The following is an 18,709-nucleotide window of genomic DNA, read 5'->3' as shown; positions in this document are numbered from 1 at the left end:
CACAAGACGGAGACCAATGCGGAAAAAAGAAGGGAAAGTTTCTTCCCAGAACAGCTCAAATCCTGGTTATTAATAAAACCCAGGTGAAAAAATCAAAATCAAATTACCATTCAATGTTAAGAAAGGTTTATCCAAATTTTCAAGAGTATTTCAAGTTGGGCAGGTTGGTGAGACCTCTGCAAATAATGGCTTATGGTGGAGCTGAAACAAGCTTGCCAGAGTAAACATTGATACAACCAATGATGATAATCAGTCTTACGGGTATACTAATTCCTGCTTATTTAATCAGGATCCAGATTCTTCATCTTATTTTCATTTTACAACATCAAAGTAAAGTTCATGTGAAATGTCACTTCTTCTTGTGAAACGTTTTTGAATTCTGGTCCAGTAGCAATGGGCAATGAGGTAGAGGAATATAACCATGACTAATGCACACAAGAAACACAAGTTCCTGAAAATAATACTGAGACAACTGGATGCTGCAGGCGAGAACAATTCTGCAGTGTTGGAAGAAAACACTAGACTCACAAGGGAAAGTGGAGCTCCCAACAGATTGGAGGACTATTACATTCATGTGTGTCACTCATTCGTGCCTCTCTTGGTTTTGGAGGGTGTGGGGGGGATGTGTTGTAATATAATTGTGTGTAGTTTGTTTAAAACCTAGGTTTCCTTCACAAGGCATACCTAAGCAACTATCTCCTATTGTTTGTGTACCACCAATCCTGCCTTTACTGTCTATTTTCCTATGTCTATTTGTTTACATTCTGTTTCCATGTTTTCCTTTGCTCTTCAGCAGCACACTTTTCATCTCCACTGTGTATGTGGAAGTAGCCTCTGCCCTTATGCTAGTCAGTTACTGACATTTCCTGACAGTGTGTGTCTGCTCAGGAATTGTATTGTCATGGACTGAACTGTTTTTCCAAGTATTACTGTCTCTGGTCAATTTCTTCAAACACCAGAGGAAAGACCTTTGGCTATTTGGGTAGTGGTAGGCAAAATTGCAAATTTATGGTCCAATAAGGTTCTGTGTCAGCCTTGTGCCACGCAAGATGGAAACCTAAGTGAGCTTTATCAAGCCACGTAAGGCCACCTTGCACGCCTCTGCATGGCCTGATAAATCTGGAATAACACAAGGCAGCGCAAATCACTGCCATGCGTTACTCTGCCCCAAGGAGGCATCCAATGAGTGCAGTGTAGGTGTTTACACGCATCCACCCAGGGATTGTGGCACATTCCCAGATTTACCATGAAGATTGTGGCACATTCCCAGATTTACCATGAGTGGTAAACCTGAAAATGTGTCAAAATGCTACATCTGCCCAGGTGAGGCGTAATCAGAAATATCTTTATTTCTCCCTGTTTTTCATCTTTCTATGTGTGCTGCATTCTATAGCACACGTAGAAAGAGGCAAATGCGTCTTAGAATTGGTGTTTGTTCAGGAAGTTACCCCTTCCTACAGAAAAACAATCCTGCCTACAACGCAGGCTTCCTTGCACCAAGGTGCAAGGGTGCCTCAGTTGGCACAAGGCTGCACACAGTGCGCCAGCACTAGGAAAGGACAGGAATGCGGCACATAATGTTAAATATGGTCCAATCCTGCCTTTTCCCTTTCAAGAAGGGCAGGAAGTGGCTTGCTGTGTTGCGCAGTGTGAAAGTTTGATAAATATACCCCTAAGTCTTTTATGTAATATGTGTAATTTTTTTATTTGAATCTCACAAGATAATTGAACGTAGTATCATAGCTGACATTTCAAAGTCACACGACATATCAGCAGCAGGCTCGTTCAAGCTGAAAATGTAATTGAGCTACTTCAAATCATATTTGGCTCCTGCAGGAGATAAATCACATGAAAAACAATGTGAGAAAAAGACTTATGGCCTGATTTAGAGTTTGGCAGATGGGTTAGTTTGTCACAAACGAGACAGATATTCTGTCGTCCTTATTACGATTCCTAAAGGGTATAATGGAATCATAATACGATGCACAGGATATCTGTCATGTTTGTGATGGAGTAATGCCATCTGCCAAACTCTAAATCAGGCCCTTATTTTTAAGATAAAAGTGCAATTTATTGTACAAGACATATTGAGGAATTCCTTGAGATTACACACAAGCAATATAAAGTTCAACAGAACATGATATTGGGACTGAGTTTATTGGTGCCTAACTTGTAATTCTGATTCCACTGAGTGCACATTAAAATACCTCATTGACATTTCTTTAACAAAAGTCGCTAAAAATCAGTATTGTAGGACTGTAATACGTGTCACCATCCCCAGAACAATGACCATGGTTATGGTAGAAAGAAAAGTCAGATTAGAGCAGGAGTCTTCAAACTGGGGGGCTGTCCTTCCCCTCTCACCCCTCCACCCGCCCCCCAGGAGAGGCCTCAAGTGATTCCAGGGGTGCACCAGGCTCTAGTCTAAACAAGCATTACACTAATGACATAGCTTTGTTTCAAGCTGAAAAAAATTTGCAGCACTAAACCGCTCTGTAATGGGCCATCACTGTATCCAAGCTGGCATTGTGTATTAAAAGGGAAGGGACTCCAAGTACTCTTCAAAACCCCCACCCCACCCCCACTTCTAATAATCACACATAATCACAAAGTGGATAATTTGACATGTTAGTGAGGCCTGCCTGACCAGAATAGCATGTTTGGCATCATGTATTTGATTGCCTTTTTAAAACAGTATCAGAACTGCAAAGTTTAAATAATGCTAGACATATTTAAAAATATTGCCAATTTGATAGAATAAGTATGAAAAATCCAGAGGGGGGCCCTGATGATTTTTTTTTCACTGGGAGGGCGCAGCACTAAAAAGTTTGAAGACCACTGGATTAAAGTTCCGATGAGGGAGATGGACTCTGAGGACAGTCTTTAATACGCGACTGTTGATAGAATGCACTGGTGTGGTGGACCCTTCTTCACAAGGTAGATGGTGGATCCACTGTCCAGGATGAGCTGGCCTATGGAGCTCTGGGATCCCTGAGGAGTTCAGTGGAGGAGCTTCAGCAGCAGGAAGGTGATGGCCGTGAGGAAGAGCCCATGTTCTGGGCGGATGGCGCTGTCGCTGCACTGCATGGTAATTTCTGTGGTTACATCTTCAGATGTGGATACGAAGGTACCAGTAGCACACAGGTGTGGACTCCCGCAACCACGAAAGGCAACAGTGGAATACACTTTACCTGCAAAAGAAGTGGGTTAATATGGCCACAGATATGGTCCTCTTTTCCACAGCATAAGCATCCCTGTTACTCCAGTTTGTTTGTGTTATCATCTTGCCTAAGTTCCCTGTAATTATGTTACGTGCATGTCTGGTATCCCATGTAATTCTGTTATCTGGGATCCTGTGAATCTGTTATCTGCAACCCATGTGAATCTGTTACTGTAACCCCTGAGAATCTGTTATGTGCCGCCTTCACTCTGTTTTTGCACTTCTTGCGACTGACATATGGAGGCTGTGTCCTGTTATTCTATATCCAGGCATGGCAGAAGTTTTTTCCGGACCCCAGACTGCAAGCAAACACAATCTGGCACCTTCTAATGGTTTCTGTGATGTTCGATACATTTTCATTATTAAATAGAGCAGACAGGTTTTACCATCTAAGGGCCATATTTAGAAGACCCATTGCGCTGCCAGAATGTCACTGTTAGTGACGTTCGGGCTCCGCACACTGCAGGGCCATACTTGCAAGGCCACGTAAAGCCACCCTGTGTGGCTTTTCATGGCCTTGTAAATATGGACTGAGTCAACACAGTGCAAGTCGCTGCAGTGCCTCCCCCTGCGACAGGGAGGCGTGCCGTGGGTGTTCCCGCATAGCACCCGTGGCATTTGACACATTCCCAGATTTACAAGGTTTTGTAATCGTGAGGATGCAGCAAAAGCCTACACCTCCCCAGAGGCGGTGTATGGGAGGCGCAACAAGGAGAAATAACATTATTTCTCCACAGTTTTTCCCTCTTCCTATGTGCGCTGCATTATGTAGCAGCACACATAGAAAGAGGAAAATGATTGTTTTTGTGCAGGAAGGGATCATCCCAGCAATGCAGACACCCTTGCACCATGGTGCAGGGGGCCCTGCCTTGGTGCATAGCAACCCATTGTACCCCAGTGGAGGGGATAATGGCAGGAATGTGCCATAGCTTGTAGATAGGGCACATTCCTGCTTTTTTTGTTTGGACGCAGAGAAGCACAGGAAGAAAGCTTGCTGTGCTTCCAGCGTCAAAACTTTGTAAATATGGCCCCAAGGACCATATTTATAAGGCCCATTGCACCCCTGGAACTGCACTTTTAGTGATGGTCCAGCGTGGCACACTGCAGAGTCAGATTTACAAGACCACGTAAAGCCACACCGTGTGAATTTTCATGGCCTTGTAAATATGGACTGTGTCAATGCAGTGTAAGTCACTGCGTTGCCTCACTTTGTGACAGGGAAGAGTGCCATGGGTGTTTAAGTGGGTGTGCCCACATAACACCCATGGCATTCGATACATTCGCACATTTACAAGGTTTTGTAAATCTAGGAATGCATCAAAAGCCTCCGCCTCCCCAGGGGAGATGTAAGGGAAGCGCAACAATGAGAAATAACATTATTTTGCTTTGTTGTTTCCTCTTTCCATGTGTGCCGTATTCTGCTGCACACACAGAAAGAGGAAAACACCTCTTGTGATTGCTTTTGTGTACGAAGGTGTCCCTTCCTGCACAAAAACAACCATCCCTCCAGTGCAGACATCCTTGCACCATGGTGCAAGGGTGCCTGCATTGGTTCATATCAGCCCACTGGGGCATATTTATACTTGTTTTGCACCAAATTTACGTCTTTTTTTTTTACGCAAATTCGGTGCAAAACTAACTCCACATTTATACTTTGACGCTAGATCCATCTAGTGCCAAAGTTATGGAGTTAAAGTCATTTTTTGGATGTGGAAACCTGCTTTGCGTCAATGAGATGAAATTAAGCGTTCCCATGCAAAAAATGACTCTATGGCCTTAGCGGCATATTTATCCCCCATGGTAAAATCATGCACAGGGGAGGAGGGGTCAAATAATGGTGCAAAGCTTGCTTTGCACCATTATTTAACTCCTGGGTCAGGGCAGGCATTAGGGGACCTGTGGGCCTATTTCCATAGTGGAACACCATGCCATGGAATAAGCCCACAGGTGCCCTCCCCACGACCCAGGGACACCCAGACCCACCACACCAAAGGGACAGCGGAGGATGGGGGACCCCATCCCAGGTAAGTATAGGTAAGCACAGGTAAGTTTTATTTTTTTATAAAGTGCTATTGGGGGCCCTAAAATGCCCCCCCTACATGGCACTGGGTGCAGTGGCCATGTTGAGGGGACCCTGGTCCCCTGTGCTATCCATTGGGGTGGTGGGCCTGACTCCTGTCTTTTCTAAGACAAGAGTCATGTGGTATGGATGGTTTAGTGTCAGAGAATGACTCTAGGCAGGTTAGAGTAATTTGCTTTTTACTCTAACCTGCCTTACATCATTTTTTGGTGCAAAACCCCCTTCTTCCATACCGCCAGCCCCACCTGGCTGACATCATTTTTGTTTACGCTAGCCTACCCTTTGCACCGGCTTGCACCATTCCATAAATATGGTGCCCAGCTGGTGCTCAGAAATGGTGCAAGCCGGTGCTGAACTTTTTGGTGCAAAACTGCATTTGTGCAGTTTTGCACCAAAAAGTATAAATCAGGGCCACTGTGCGCCAGTGCAGTTGAAGAGGACAGAAATAGGCTGCATCTTGTAGAAAAGGCGCATTCCTGACCTTTTGTTTTGATGCAGGGCACCGCAGGAAGAAGGCTTGTGGTGCTGCCCTACATCAATTCTTTTGACATATGGCCCTAAGAATAAAAGCTGCAGTTAAGCATGGCATACGATAAAAGCAGTGGCCATGGGAATACCCCCCACCCAACCTTCTGATGGGCTTGTCTGCGTCCCTATGATTCCATAGGGGTGTATTCTGCACCCTGTTATCTGCACTTCAGTGATTCTGTTATCTCTACATTTTGCCGTGGTATCTGCAACCTCTATAATTTTCTTATCTGTACTCTGTATCTTATTATTTTCTCCCACTGTGACTGTTTTATCTGCTCTCTCTTTTCTCTTATCTGCACCGCTGTAATTTTGTTGTCTGCACTCTCTTTTTTTATTCTTGGCATCGCTGTGACCCTGTAAGCTGTAGTCTCTGCTTTGGGATCTGCACTCCTTGTGATTCTGTTATATAAACCATCTGTATTTCTCTTGGCTGTACCCCATGTGATCATGTTATTTCTATCCCTGATTTTCTTTTACGTGCACCCACAGTGATTCTATTATCTACTCCACTATGGTTTTATCACTAACTCTTGTTAGTCTGTTATCTGCCCCCATGAGATTTTGTTATCGGCTCCTCCTGTGATTCTGTTATCTGCCCCAGTGTTATTTTGTTATCAGCTGCTCCTGTGATTCTGTTATCTGCCCCCATGAGATTTTATTATCAACTCCTACTGTGATGCTGTTATCTGCCCCATTGGTATTTTGCTATCAGCTCCTCCTGTGATTCTGTTATCTGCCCCCATGAGATTTTGTTATCTGCTTCCCCTGTGATTCTGTTATCTGCCCCCATGAGATTTTGTTATCAACTCCTACTGTAATTCTGTTATCTGCCCCAGTGTTATTTTGTTATCAGCTCCTCTTGTGATTCTGTTATCTGCCCCCACTGGGATTTTGTTATCAGCCCTTCCTGTGATTCTGTTATCTGCATCACTTGTGATTCTGTGATCTGCTCTCTATCTTGCTATCTGCACTGCAGGTTATTCTGGCATTTCTACTCTCTGTTATGTTACCTGCACCCCTTTAGGTTCTTTTATCTGCTTTCCATATCCTGTTATCTACACCCCAACTAATTTTTCTATCTGCACTCTATTCTTCATTGGCACACTTTGATCCTATTTTCTGAATCTTTGCTTTATTATCTGCATTCTTTGTGATTCTGATACCTGCAGTTCCCCTTATGCCTCTCTTGTCTCATCCTATAACTCTGTTATTGCTACCCCCAAGAATTGTGTGTGTTTTTAAACTTCTTTTTTATCTTTTATCTACATCCCTTGTGACTCTGTTATCTGGATTCTGTTTGATCCTGGGATCTGTACCAGTTGTGATTCCGTAAGCTGTCTGCCTATCCTGTGACAGATATGTGACCCTGTGTGATATTGTAATCTAATCCACAATCCCTGTGATCCTCCTGGTTACCTACAATGACAACTGGTATTTGCACCCACAGCAATCGTGCTATCTGCACTCCAAGGGATCCTGTTACCTGCACGCATGTTGTCACCTCCAGTATGTTATTCTTCTGGTGGCCCTGTATCCTGCATCTCAGTTTACCTTGTTATCTCCACCTTTCTCCACCTCACATCCTTAGGGCCTGATTTAGAGTTTGGCGGTTGGAGTTACTCTGTCACAAACGTGACGGATATCCTCTGTGCTGTATTACGATTCCATTATATCCTATGGAAATTGTAATACGGAGGACAGAATACCCGTCCACCAAACTTTGAAACAGGACCTTTCTGTTTCAGTGTCTGTAAGCCCAACCAAATGTGATGTGATTCTCTGAAGGCAACCTTCAGCACTTTATTAAATCTCACAAATAAACATGACACCTAATTCTGCACCCCATGTGATCCTTTTATCTGCATTCCAAGTGATCCTGTTATCAGCATCCCCTGTGATCCTATATATATGGCACCGTATGTACTCCTACTATCTGCACTCTATATGTTCCTATTATCCCCCTTGTAATCCAGTAAACTGCATCCCACTTTATTGTATGAACACCACAAGTGGTCCTGTTGTCTGCACCAACATGATCCTGTCATCCGCATTTCACATGATCATTTTATCTGCCTTTTCTGATCCATTTATATCCACTCCATATGATCCTGTTACCTGCATCCCAAGTGATCCTATACATTTCTTCCCAATGATCCTGGTATCCCAACTCAAGATGACCCTTTTATCAGCTCCACATATGTTACTGCACTGTGCACTCAATATGATCCTGGTATCCGCACCCTACCCCATATGAGCATTTTATTTGCCGTATTGGACACCATTACTGCACACCATGTGACTATTATTTGAGTCCTGTATGATCTATGCACACTCACTGTGATCCTGTTAGATGCATCCTAAGGGATCCACTCGTCTACATCCCTTATGACCACGTTATCTGCACTCTGTGTGATCCTCTTATCTGCTCTCCTTGATTCTATCATACGTACCTCGCATGATCCCGTTTTATGTATCCCACACAGCTCTCTCATTTGCCAACAAATTGATCCTGTAATTTGCACCTCGCATGACCCTCTCATCTACTCCCACTTTAATTCTGTTACCTGTACCCTATGCGAACATTCCTCGCCCTCTGTGTGATCATGTTATCTGCACCCCTTGTGACCATGTTGGCTGCACCATATTTGATTGTGTTGCCAGCATCCACTAGTGACAACTTTACCTCTCACTTTTGTTTTTGAGATGCTTGATAATGGTTATGTTTTGGAAAGTGGTGGGAGCAAGTAGAGGCAGAAGAAGAGGGTGAGGAGAACATACTGATTTAAACAAAATGTTATTGTTTTCAATTAAAAACAATGCACTAGGACAGTGCATAGTAAATAGATTAAAAATGATAAGCAAGCAAATACATATAGTAGATACACTCTGACCACCAAGTCTTGAGCTTTACCTGTGGTTTTAATTCCAAGGTGGACACACTTATTCTGGATGCCCTTGCACTCAATGGTGTCCCGTGTATAACAGTACGTAGAGTCTCCTGTGACGCAGGTGCGGCACATCACTCCGTTCAGCGTGGTACCCGTTACTGGCACTTTAAAAAAAGACAAGCAGACAAGGGTCACAACTTTATGTCCACCATGGTCATCGATATTGGCTATAAGCCTGGACCAAGTATATCGGTTTTCACAGAAAAGGCCAGCCTAATCTATTGCGATATCAATGTTAAACTCCAAGGGCCTCATTTACGAGGCCTATGGCGCAGGGCGGCAAGGCAAGTGCCTTGCTGCGCTTCCCTGTGCCACCAGGGAAGGGCAGAAATGTGCTGTATTTACAAGATACGGCACATTTCTTTCCTCTCTTCCTGCGCTGGTGCACAAATTGCTGCCTAGCTCCAATGCAGGCACCATTGCACAGTGGTGCAGAGGGTCCTGCATTGTGGGGATGATTGTTTTTGAGCAGGAAGGGACAACTTCCTGCACAAAAATAATCACAAGAGGTGTTTTCCTTTTTCTATATGTGCTTCAGAATGCATCACACATAGAAAGGGAAAAAACGGGGAGAAATAAATATATTTCTCCCTGTTGCGTCACTCTTACTCCACCCATGACGCGTCGTAGGAATCTGACGCATTCCCAGACTTGTAAATATGGTAATGCATCTGATTTCTTCGGGTTCTACGGATGTTGCGTGGGATCCCCTACCTCAACACCCATGGAACGCCCTTTTCACACAGGTTTATGTGCAAAAGGGGTCCATATTCACCACGCCAACGGAAAGCCACGCAAGGTGGCTTTTCGTGGCCTTGTACATATGGGCTGGCCCACTGCGCCACCAGAGTGTAAAAAGAAATGATGCTTTGGTGGGTCAGTGTGCCACTAGGGCCTCATAAATGAAGCCCCAGGACTCTTTTCCCTGTGCCTCGTCATCACTCAGTTTCAATTAACCTCCTTCTACATAGCATCTTCACAATGTACTTTTGGATAGTGAATGCTGCTGTTCAGCATTGAGCAGTAACTCAACTATCTTAACGGCTCTTGAGAGCCACTCAGCTATACAGAATCAGTAACGGGTCATTGGTCTCTAGCTTTGCTCCTTCTGATTTCTTCCCCAGTGCTGAAACAGCACTCTAGACCCATCAGCAATCTCTAATTTCAAATCAGCATCTAACCTGGCTCTCCAAAACAACATGATTGGTTGAGTAGCCATACAATTGTTGTAGATTGTTAGAGCAAAAATATTATTTTTCTGCCTTCAGAGAGTATGGCAGTACTAACTCTAGTCCTTGATGGGGTGGGAAGAGAGGGAGGCCAAGAACAGTGTATTTGAGTATGTTGAGGTCTTGGTCACCTTCAATAACATTGATCATAGCACTTTGATTGACCTTTTGTCTGTGATCAATGTTGTTGATACAGTGTTTAACTGGTGCACACCTTGCCTGGATGTCCTTCTTGTGTGGCAATGCCCTCCTTAGGTCATCTTATGCTTCTGTTGGAGACTCACAAGTATTTTACCTTCTAATTTTCAGTATTTATCTTTCACCCCTTATTATTGTTTTTGCTTGATCTACTCCTTGCTAGGCTGATTGCTGCAGTCACTCATTAAACCTGTCCTTTCCCTGTTACAACCTCTGGTCAAAAGATGGTCTGAATGGAAGTTATTAATTCTTCACTGGGGCTGGACCGCTTAAAACTAAATGCATTTGATCTCTTGGTCATTGTCCAGAAATATCCCCTAATCGAGACAATGCCCACGCCCTGCTGCCTAGGATAGTAATACTTGTCAGAATATTGAGTACAAAATAAATACTGTAGCCCCAACATTAACTCCCACAATATAGTTAACCTAAAGCTATATATCATCAAGTTACATATATGTGGAGTTAAGCATGGTAAATCCATACTATATATACCTACATTCTGGATAATGTGATAATCAATATTCTGAAAAACAATATTTTTGGAGGATGATATTTAAAACAAAATTATGACAGAATACCGAATAACCAGGGTCTTTTCTATTCACAGACAATGAAATCCCTTATCTAGCTGCTGAAGCTGAACCCCAAATCCTGAACGCAACATCCCATGTGTTGTACGTGTGTTTGTGTGCTAGATGTTATAGTGTTCCATGCACAAATGATAAAGACTTGCAGGTTCCATTTTGAAATCCCATAGCCTGGACCAGAGTACAAGACAGAGGAAAGGTTACTTTCTCCAGACACCATACATTTTTGCACCCATCTCCTAAATCCGAAGAGGAGCAGCAGGCTCTACGGTGAGGAAAGAGGAGACTTGACTTTTCTAAGAAGTACTAAAGCCCTTCCTGATACATGGGGCTATAAATAGCTCTGCATGCATGTAGGAAAGTACCATCTTGCCTGGTATGTTACCCCCATTTTCACTGTATGTATGTATGTTTTAGCCCCTGTGTCACTTGGATCCTGCTAGGCAGGACCTCAGTGCTCATAGTATGTGCCCTGTATGTGTTCCCTTTGTGGTGCCTAACTGTATCACTGAGGCTCTGCTAACCAGAACCTCAGTGTTTATGCTCTCTCTGCTTTCTAAATGTGTCACTGCAGACTAGTGACTAAATTTACCAATTCTCACTGGCACACTGGTACACCCATATAATTCCCTTGTATATGGTACTTAGGTACCCAGGGTATTGGGGTTCCAGGAGATCCCAATGGGCTGCAGAATTTCTTTTGCCACCCATAGGGAGCTTAGACAATTCTTACACAGGCCGGCCACTGCAGCCTGGGTGAAATAACGTCCATTTTATTTCACAGCCATTTTTATATGCACATAAATGACTTATAAGTAACCTATATGTCTAACCTTCACCTGGTGAAGGTTGGGTGCCAAGTTACTTAGTGTGTGGGCACCCTGGCACTAGCCAAGGTGCCCCTACATCGTTCAGGGTAAATTCCCCAGACTTTGTGAGTGCGGAGACACCAATACACACGTGCACTATACATAGGTCACTACCTATGTATAGCGTCACAATGGTAACTCCGAACATGGCCATGTAACATGTCTAAGATCATGGAATTGGGGTGACAATTCCATGATCCCCTGGACTTTAACACAGAACCTGGGTATTGCCAAACTGCCTTTCCGGGGTTTCCACTGCAGCTGCTGCCAACCCCTCAGACAGGATTCTGCCCTCCTGGGGTCCAGGCAGCCCTGGCCCAGGAAGGCAGAACAAAGGATTTCCTCTGAGAGAGGGTGTTACACCCTCTCCCTTTGGAAATAGGTGTGAAGGGCTGGGGAGGAGTAGCCTCCCCCAGCCTCTGGAAATGCTTTGATGGGCACAGATGTTGCCCATCTCTGCATAAGCCAGTCTACACCGGTTCAGGAATTCCCCATCCCTGCTCTGGCGCGAAACTAGACAAATGAAAGGGGAGTGACCACTCCCTTGACCAGTACCTCCCAGGGGAGGTGCCCAGAGCTCCTCCAGTGTGTCCCAGACCTCTGCCATCTTGGATTCAGAGATGTTGGGGGCACACTGGACTGCTCTGAGTGGCCAGTGCCAGCTGGTGATGTCAGAGACCCCCTCTGATAGGCTCTTACCTTTCTTGGTAGCCAATCCTCCTTTCTTGGTAGCCAAACCTCCTTTTCTGGCTATTTAGGGTCTCTCCTCTGGGGTATTCTTCAGATAACGAATCCAAGAGCTCACCAGAGTTCCTCTGCATCTCCATCTTCGACTTCTACCAAGGATTGACCGCTGACTGCTCCAGGACACCTGCAAAACCGCAACAAAGTAGCAAGACGACTACCAGCAACATTGTAGCTCCTCACCCTGCCGGCTTTCTCGACTGTTTCCTGGTGGTGCATGCTCTGGGGGTCACCTGCCTTTACGCTGCACTGGAAGCCAAGAAGAAATCTCCTGTGGGTCGCTGGAATCTTCCCCCTGCTAACGCAGGCACCAAAAGACTGCATCACCGGTCCTCTGGGTCCCCTCTCATCCTGACGAGCATGGTCCCTGGAGCACAGGAACCCTATCCAGGTGACTCCCACAGTCCAGTGATCCTTCAGTCCAAGTTTGGTGGAGGTAAGTCCTTGCCTCCCCACGCTAGACTGCAAACCTGTGTACCGCGTGATTTGCAGCCACTCCGGCTCCTGTGCACTCTTCCAGGATTTCCTTCATGCACAGCCTAGTCTGGGTCCCCAGCACTCCGTCCTGCAGTGCTCAACCCTCTGAGTTGGCCTCTGGCGTTGTGGGACCCTCCTTTGTGACTCTGAGCCAGCTCCGGTTCACAAATCTTCCAATTGCCTGTTCAGGTACTTCTACGGGTGCTGCCTGCTTTTTTGGGGGCTCACTGATTTGCTGAGCGCCCCCTCTGTCTCCTCCTCCAAGGGGCGACATCCTGGTCCTTCCTGGTCCCCAGCAGCACCCAAAAACCTCTACTGCGACCCTTGCAGCTAGCAAGGCTTGTTTGCGGTATTTCTGCATGGGAAAACCTTTGCAACCTTCATCGTGACGTAGGACATCTTCCATCCGAAGGAGAAGTTCCTAGTCCTCTTCGTTGTTGCAGAACTCCAAGCTTCTTCCATCCGGAGCCAGCTTCCTTGCACCTTCATCCGGGGTTTCCTGGGCTCCTGCCCACCCTGGACACTATTGCGACTCTTGGACTTGGTCCCCTTGCCTTGCAGGCCCTCAGGTCCAGGAATACACCTTCAGTGTCTTGCTGGTGTTTGTTGTTCTTGCAGAATACTCCTATCACGACCATTGTGTCCTTTTGGGGTAGTAGGTGGACTTTACTCCTCCTTTTCAGGGTCTTGGGGTGGGGTATCTTGGACACCCTGACTGTTTCTTACTGTCCCAGTGACCCTCTACAAGCTCCCATAGGTCTGGGGTCCATTCGTGATTCGCATTGCACTTTTGGAGTATATGGTTTGTGTTGCCCCTAGACCTATGTTCACCTATTGCAACCTATTGTAATTCTACACTGTTTGCATTACTTTTCTGACTCTTACTTACCTGTTTTGGGTTTGTGTGCATATAACTTGTGTATATTACTTACCTTCTTACTGAGGGTACTCACTGAGATACTTGTGGCATATTGTCATAAAAATAAAGTACCTTTATTTTTAGTAACTCTGAGTATTGTGTTTTCTTATGATATTGTGCATGCGATATAAGTGGTCATAGTAGGAGCTTTGCATGTCTCCTAGTTCAGCCTAAGCTGCTTTGCCATAGCTACCTTCTATCAGTCTAAGCTGCTAGAGACACCTCTATTCTACTAATAAGGGGTTACTGGACCTGGCACAGGGTGTAAGTACCACAGGGTACCCACTATAAGCCAGGCCAGCCTCCTACAATGCAGCTCCCGTTAGGTAGATGGCGGGGGAACAGGGTGGGGCCTAAATTATATGTTGTTAGGGAAAAGAGCCATTTGAAAGGGTACGGATTCATTCTTCTTTTCTAAATCTTTGAGAGGAGGTTTCAGAAATAGCTGGATGCAACCTACTCTCTGCACTTCTGTGGTGGGCACTCCACCTGGAGACTGCCTCGCTGGGGGGCTCATACTGGCAGACATTGGACAAGGATGACATGTGGTCTGCCCAAGACACATGAAAAGGGGAACAAACCCAGACAGGTTCCAGTGAAGAAGACCTGGAATACACATCATGTCTGTGAGACCGGTAGAAAGAGAGGAGTCCAAGACCTAGCTGCAGAGTACTCAGGGTCTACTATGATGCCAACAGTTAGTGTCACTCTGAAATCCAACTTCCCAGAGGTGACAGAACCTCACCTGGAGTCTGATCTGATAGAGGAATTCGTGGATTACCCTGGGTGCCGCTAATCCTGCAGGAGGAGCAGATTGTTGAAGGGACTGCTGCAAGAGTGTGCAGAATATTCATGGCAATGACACTGGGACCCAACACATTTAATATGAAATAATGAAACTATGGGTTACCATAATAGCCCATGCAAGGCATGCTGATGATTAGATGTTGACATTTCTATGCCTTCAAGATGTCTACAGGCACTTAACTAGGTTTAGTGCATTTGGGAAAATTGGAAAGCATTTGGAAGAAAAACATTGGTTTGGGCTACCTGACTTTTAGTCATAGTACCAACTTTAGCCTGTATGGAGACACAGCACAAGCAAATCTTTTCATGCTTCACACATCCTGTTTCTGTTTGCTATACCTCGCCCACTCTGATTGGCTGGCCATGTGAATGCTCTCAAGATGACATTATTCTTGAAGGAACATATCCTGGCTAAGGGTTGACTCCCATTCGCTGGATCACCTAAGCATTGGGGTAAAAAAGATATGTATGCACTTTTTGGGGGTTTGTGGTGCCCATATGCTATAATCATGGTGAAATGGATTTAAGAACATTAGAAAACAACTGATAGTAAAATGCTAGAATGTGGTATTATTCTTTTGGGCTGGGCTATATAGAAGCATACCACAACCCATTTACACATCCTAAGGTTTCTATCACTTCGTGTCAGCCTCCCTCACACTGGTTGGCAAGCTTGGAGATGCACTGGACAAAACATTTGTCAGATTTCTAGAAATGTTTTTCCCAAACTATAGCTGTTATCTCTGTCTACCTCATGCACAAGATATCCCTGCCAAGTAGAGGTGTCATTAACCCCTCACTTTAGCAGCTTGAGCAAGGGTTTGTAGGTGCAACTAGACAGTTATGTGTAACATGAAACATTCAAATTATAGCTCATGACTTCTTAGAATTTGATCTCCAAAGATAAGATTATAGTGACCTCCTGCAGAGGAAAAGAGGGAGAGATATAAAGAAGGAGGGATTGAGAGAGGATTGATAAATTAATGGAGATATGGGCGGATGAATGTAGAGATGGATGGAGAGGCTGAAGGAGGAATGGATGGAGAGTGATGGATGCAGAGACTGCTGGATGAAGAAGAGGGATTGGTTGGCAGAGGGCTGCATGAAAGGATAATGGATCATGGAAAGCTGGATAAGAGAAGGATGAATCGATGAAGAAAAAAGACTGATGGATGTAATGATAGATGGAGAGTCGGATGGATAGATGGATAAAAGGGAGAGGATGTGACATAATGGCCAGAGCTGCTGACTTCGAAGCTGGTTTGGGTCTTGGTGTCGACTCTCTATCCTGTGAATCTGGGCAAATCACTTAGAGCCTAATTGCGAAGTTGGCAGACCGCCAATGCAGCGGGCGGACACCACCAGCATGTCAGTGGCCTTCCCAACCATCCCCCACCAATTCGTAATACAATGTTTCTGCCGGACTGATCAGCTGGAGCATTGTATTATGACATTCCCACCGGACTGACCAGCAGGGAGAGCACTATGGTATTGGCCGAGGCCAATAGCGTAGCTCAACAGCACCATCGGAATTCGAACAGACAGTGGACATACTGATGGTGCTGGGCAGAGGGACCCCTGCACTGCTCATTCATAGGCAGTGCAGGAACGCCCTGTGGCCTCCAGCACTTGTTTTCCACCAGCCTTCCCTGGTAACCTGAGTTGTGATCAGCATGGCGTTACTCAGTTCACCGCATCTGTGACTGAGCACAACTCACACTACAGTCTACCCATCGGTAGACACATTCCTGGCGTTCCACCCATCAGGGTTGTAATGTTATGGTGGGGGGACCACCAGGAGTGCGGCGGCCCCACCACAAGTGTGGCGGTCTGAAGACCACCACACTCAAAATGAGGCCCTTAATCTCTCTGTGCCTACAATCTAGCACCTTGAGACCCTCATGGATGATTTGCCACGCGTTACAAATCCTCGATTTATATTTACATTTATAAAAGAAGGAAGGAAGAAGACAGAATGGAAAGAAAGAAGGATGGATTAAAAGAAGAATAAAGAAGAATGAAGGGATGGATGGATTGACTATTGCATATCCATTTTATTAATGTCTCTAGGCATGTTATTTTAGCAAATAGGCTTGCTGCTTTTGACTTTAGCCCAGTTACATTTTATTCTTCTTCCTTTTGTTATCTTAGAATCGGCCTCATTCGTGGTGTTGTTTTATTTTCTTTATCTAGTTGTCCTTTCGCCTAGGAAAGCATTGCATCTTTTAGCTCAATACTCTTTCACCCTGTGTGTTCCTCAAGGCTGCAGCAAAGATAGGATTTTCGGTACAAGTGGTACACTGCGCCTCTAACATACACGAAACACATGTATTTTGACGTGGGGACATTTTCTTAGAACATCAGCTGTTTTATTATCAAAATATTCCCTTGTCCCATGCATGTTAGAGGGAGGTTACAGCCAGATGACCATGACCGCATGGTGATTGACTTGGCTATACATGTTTGCTGAGATTACCGGCCCCCTGGCCTACTTGAGGATGGTGTCTCTCTAGACAACAGGCACACTCAGGTATGGAGGATGATGTCCTCCCAGGGGGAATCCTGATGGACGGATTAGGGTTTAGCAAGCTGTGATCTAGCATAGCTTAGGTAGAAACCACTTATATATAGCCTTTTCCGTGTTTCATTTTTCTTGTCACAATTTTGCTTTTAGCATGTTTCATCATTCTTATTATTGCATTTCATGCCATTTTATCTAATATACAGCTGATTCAATAAATCCTACTGAACCATCTTCTGCACTGGAGTGCCTCTATTTTTGTGACACTGGGTGTTTTTTCATGTGTGTGGGTGCTACGTGGCTACAGTGGTGTTGTATGAACTTTGCATGTATCCTGGGTGGGCCTTGGCTGCTCGTCGATGGCTGCCTCTGGAGAGCCTGGTTTCTGGACATTGTCTGCACTACATTGGTGGGGGATACCTGGACCTGGTGTGGGGTGTAAGTACCTTGGGTGCCCACCACATGCCATGCCAGCTTTCTCCACCTACAAACACATCCTGCCATCACCCACACAACTCAAAACCACATTATACATTACTTTCAGCCATCCAGACACATAGGGGGTCATTACAACCCTGGCGGACGGTGTTAAAGCTGTGGTAATACCGCAAACAGGGCGGTGGATAAAAAAAGGGAATTATGACCCAGGCGGAAACCGCCAACAAAGACAGCCACTTTAACACACCGCCCGCCACGGCGGTACAGACAAGCAGCGCGGGGGTCACTGCCAACAGACAGGCGGAAGACAATGTACCGCCCATAGTATCACAACCCGCCAATCCGCCACCTTTTCCGGGGTGGCTTCACCGTGGATAAAAACACGGCGGAAACAGCTTTTGCAATGGGAAAACGCTCACCTGAACACATCCCACGAGGAACGAGGACTCCATGGACCCGGAACTCCAAATACTCCCTGCCCTTGTCTTTCTGCTCCTCTACGACCACCATCTACGTAGGCGCTGAAGCAACGGTGAGTACGGCACCTACGACATGGGGGAGGCAAAAGTTAGGGGGACACCCACCAAACACCCCCACCCCCACCCTCGCATATTACAACATACACACCAATGCATCCACAAAAATCACAGTAACAACCCACAATCCCCCCGGAAGAATGAAAAGACAAAGCGAAATCCGTTCAAACATTGTAATGTTGCAATATACATGTCTTGCAAAAATATACAGATATATACGAAATTCAGTCAGAAATATATACATTTCGAGAAGTAGTGCAGATATGTACATAACAATGTCCGTGCACCAACAGTCCAAAAATGCATGGGCGAGGCCCACAAAAGATACCTGACCACAATCGGAGGGAACACTGCCGGGGCATCAGATAGAAATACTACAGGCACCTCAGGTGGAAGGGAAGGGGGGGGCACCTCAGCCGGATTACTGCAAAGCCAGATCCACGACGGGGCTCCATGCCCATTGATGTATCCTGGGGAGTGCAAAGCCACAGTCTCTCAAGTCTCTACAGTGGGTGAGTTGCCCACTGTGCCATCCTGGGGAGTGCAAAGCCACAGTCTCTCAAGTCTCTACAGTGGGTGAGTTGCCCAATGTGCCATCCTGG

General features: G+C 45.5%; 1 protein-coding gene across 1 annotated transcript in view; it reads right to left on the bottom strand.

The window, feature by feature from the left end:
* Positions 1-1,950: 1,950 nt before the first annotated feature.
* Positions 1,951-18,709, bottom strand: part of LOC138247450 (phospholipase A2 inhibitor and Ly6/PLAUR domain-containing protein-like) — an 87,921-nt gene continuing 71,162 nt past the window's right edge. The window contains exons 3-4 of the mRNA XM_069202076.1: positions 8,743-8,883; positions 1,951-3,191 (exon numbers count right to left, since the gene is read on the bottom strand). Coding sequence (XP_069058177.1) covers positions 3,001-3,191; positions 8,743-8,883 — 332 coding nt within the window. The 3' untranslated portion in view covers positions 1,951-3,000. The remainder of the gene's footprint in view (positions 3,192-8,742; positions 8,884-18,709) is intronic.

Source organism: Pleurodeles waltl, chromosome 7 (genome assembly GCF_031143425.1).
Source record: "Pleurodeles waltl isolate 20211129_DDA chromosome 7, aPleWal1.hap1.20221129, whole genome shotgun sequence".
In the NCBI taxonomy this organism is placed as follows: Eukaryota; Metazoa; Chordata; class Amphibia; order Caudata; family Salamandridae; genus Pleurodeles; species Pleurodeles waltl.
The sequence above is the reverse complement of the archived record's forward strand: the minus strand, read 5'-3'. Positions and strand labels throughout refer to the sequence as shown.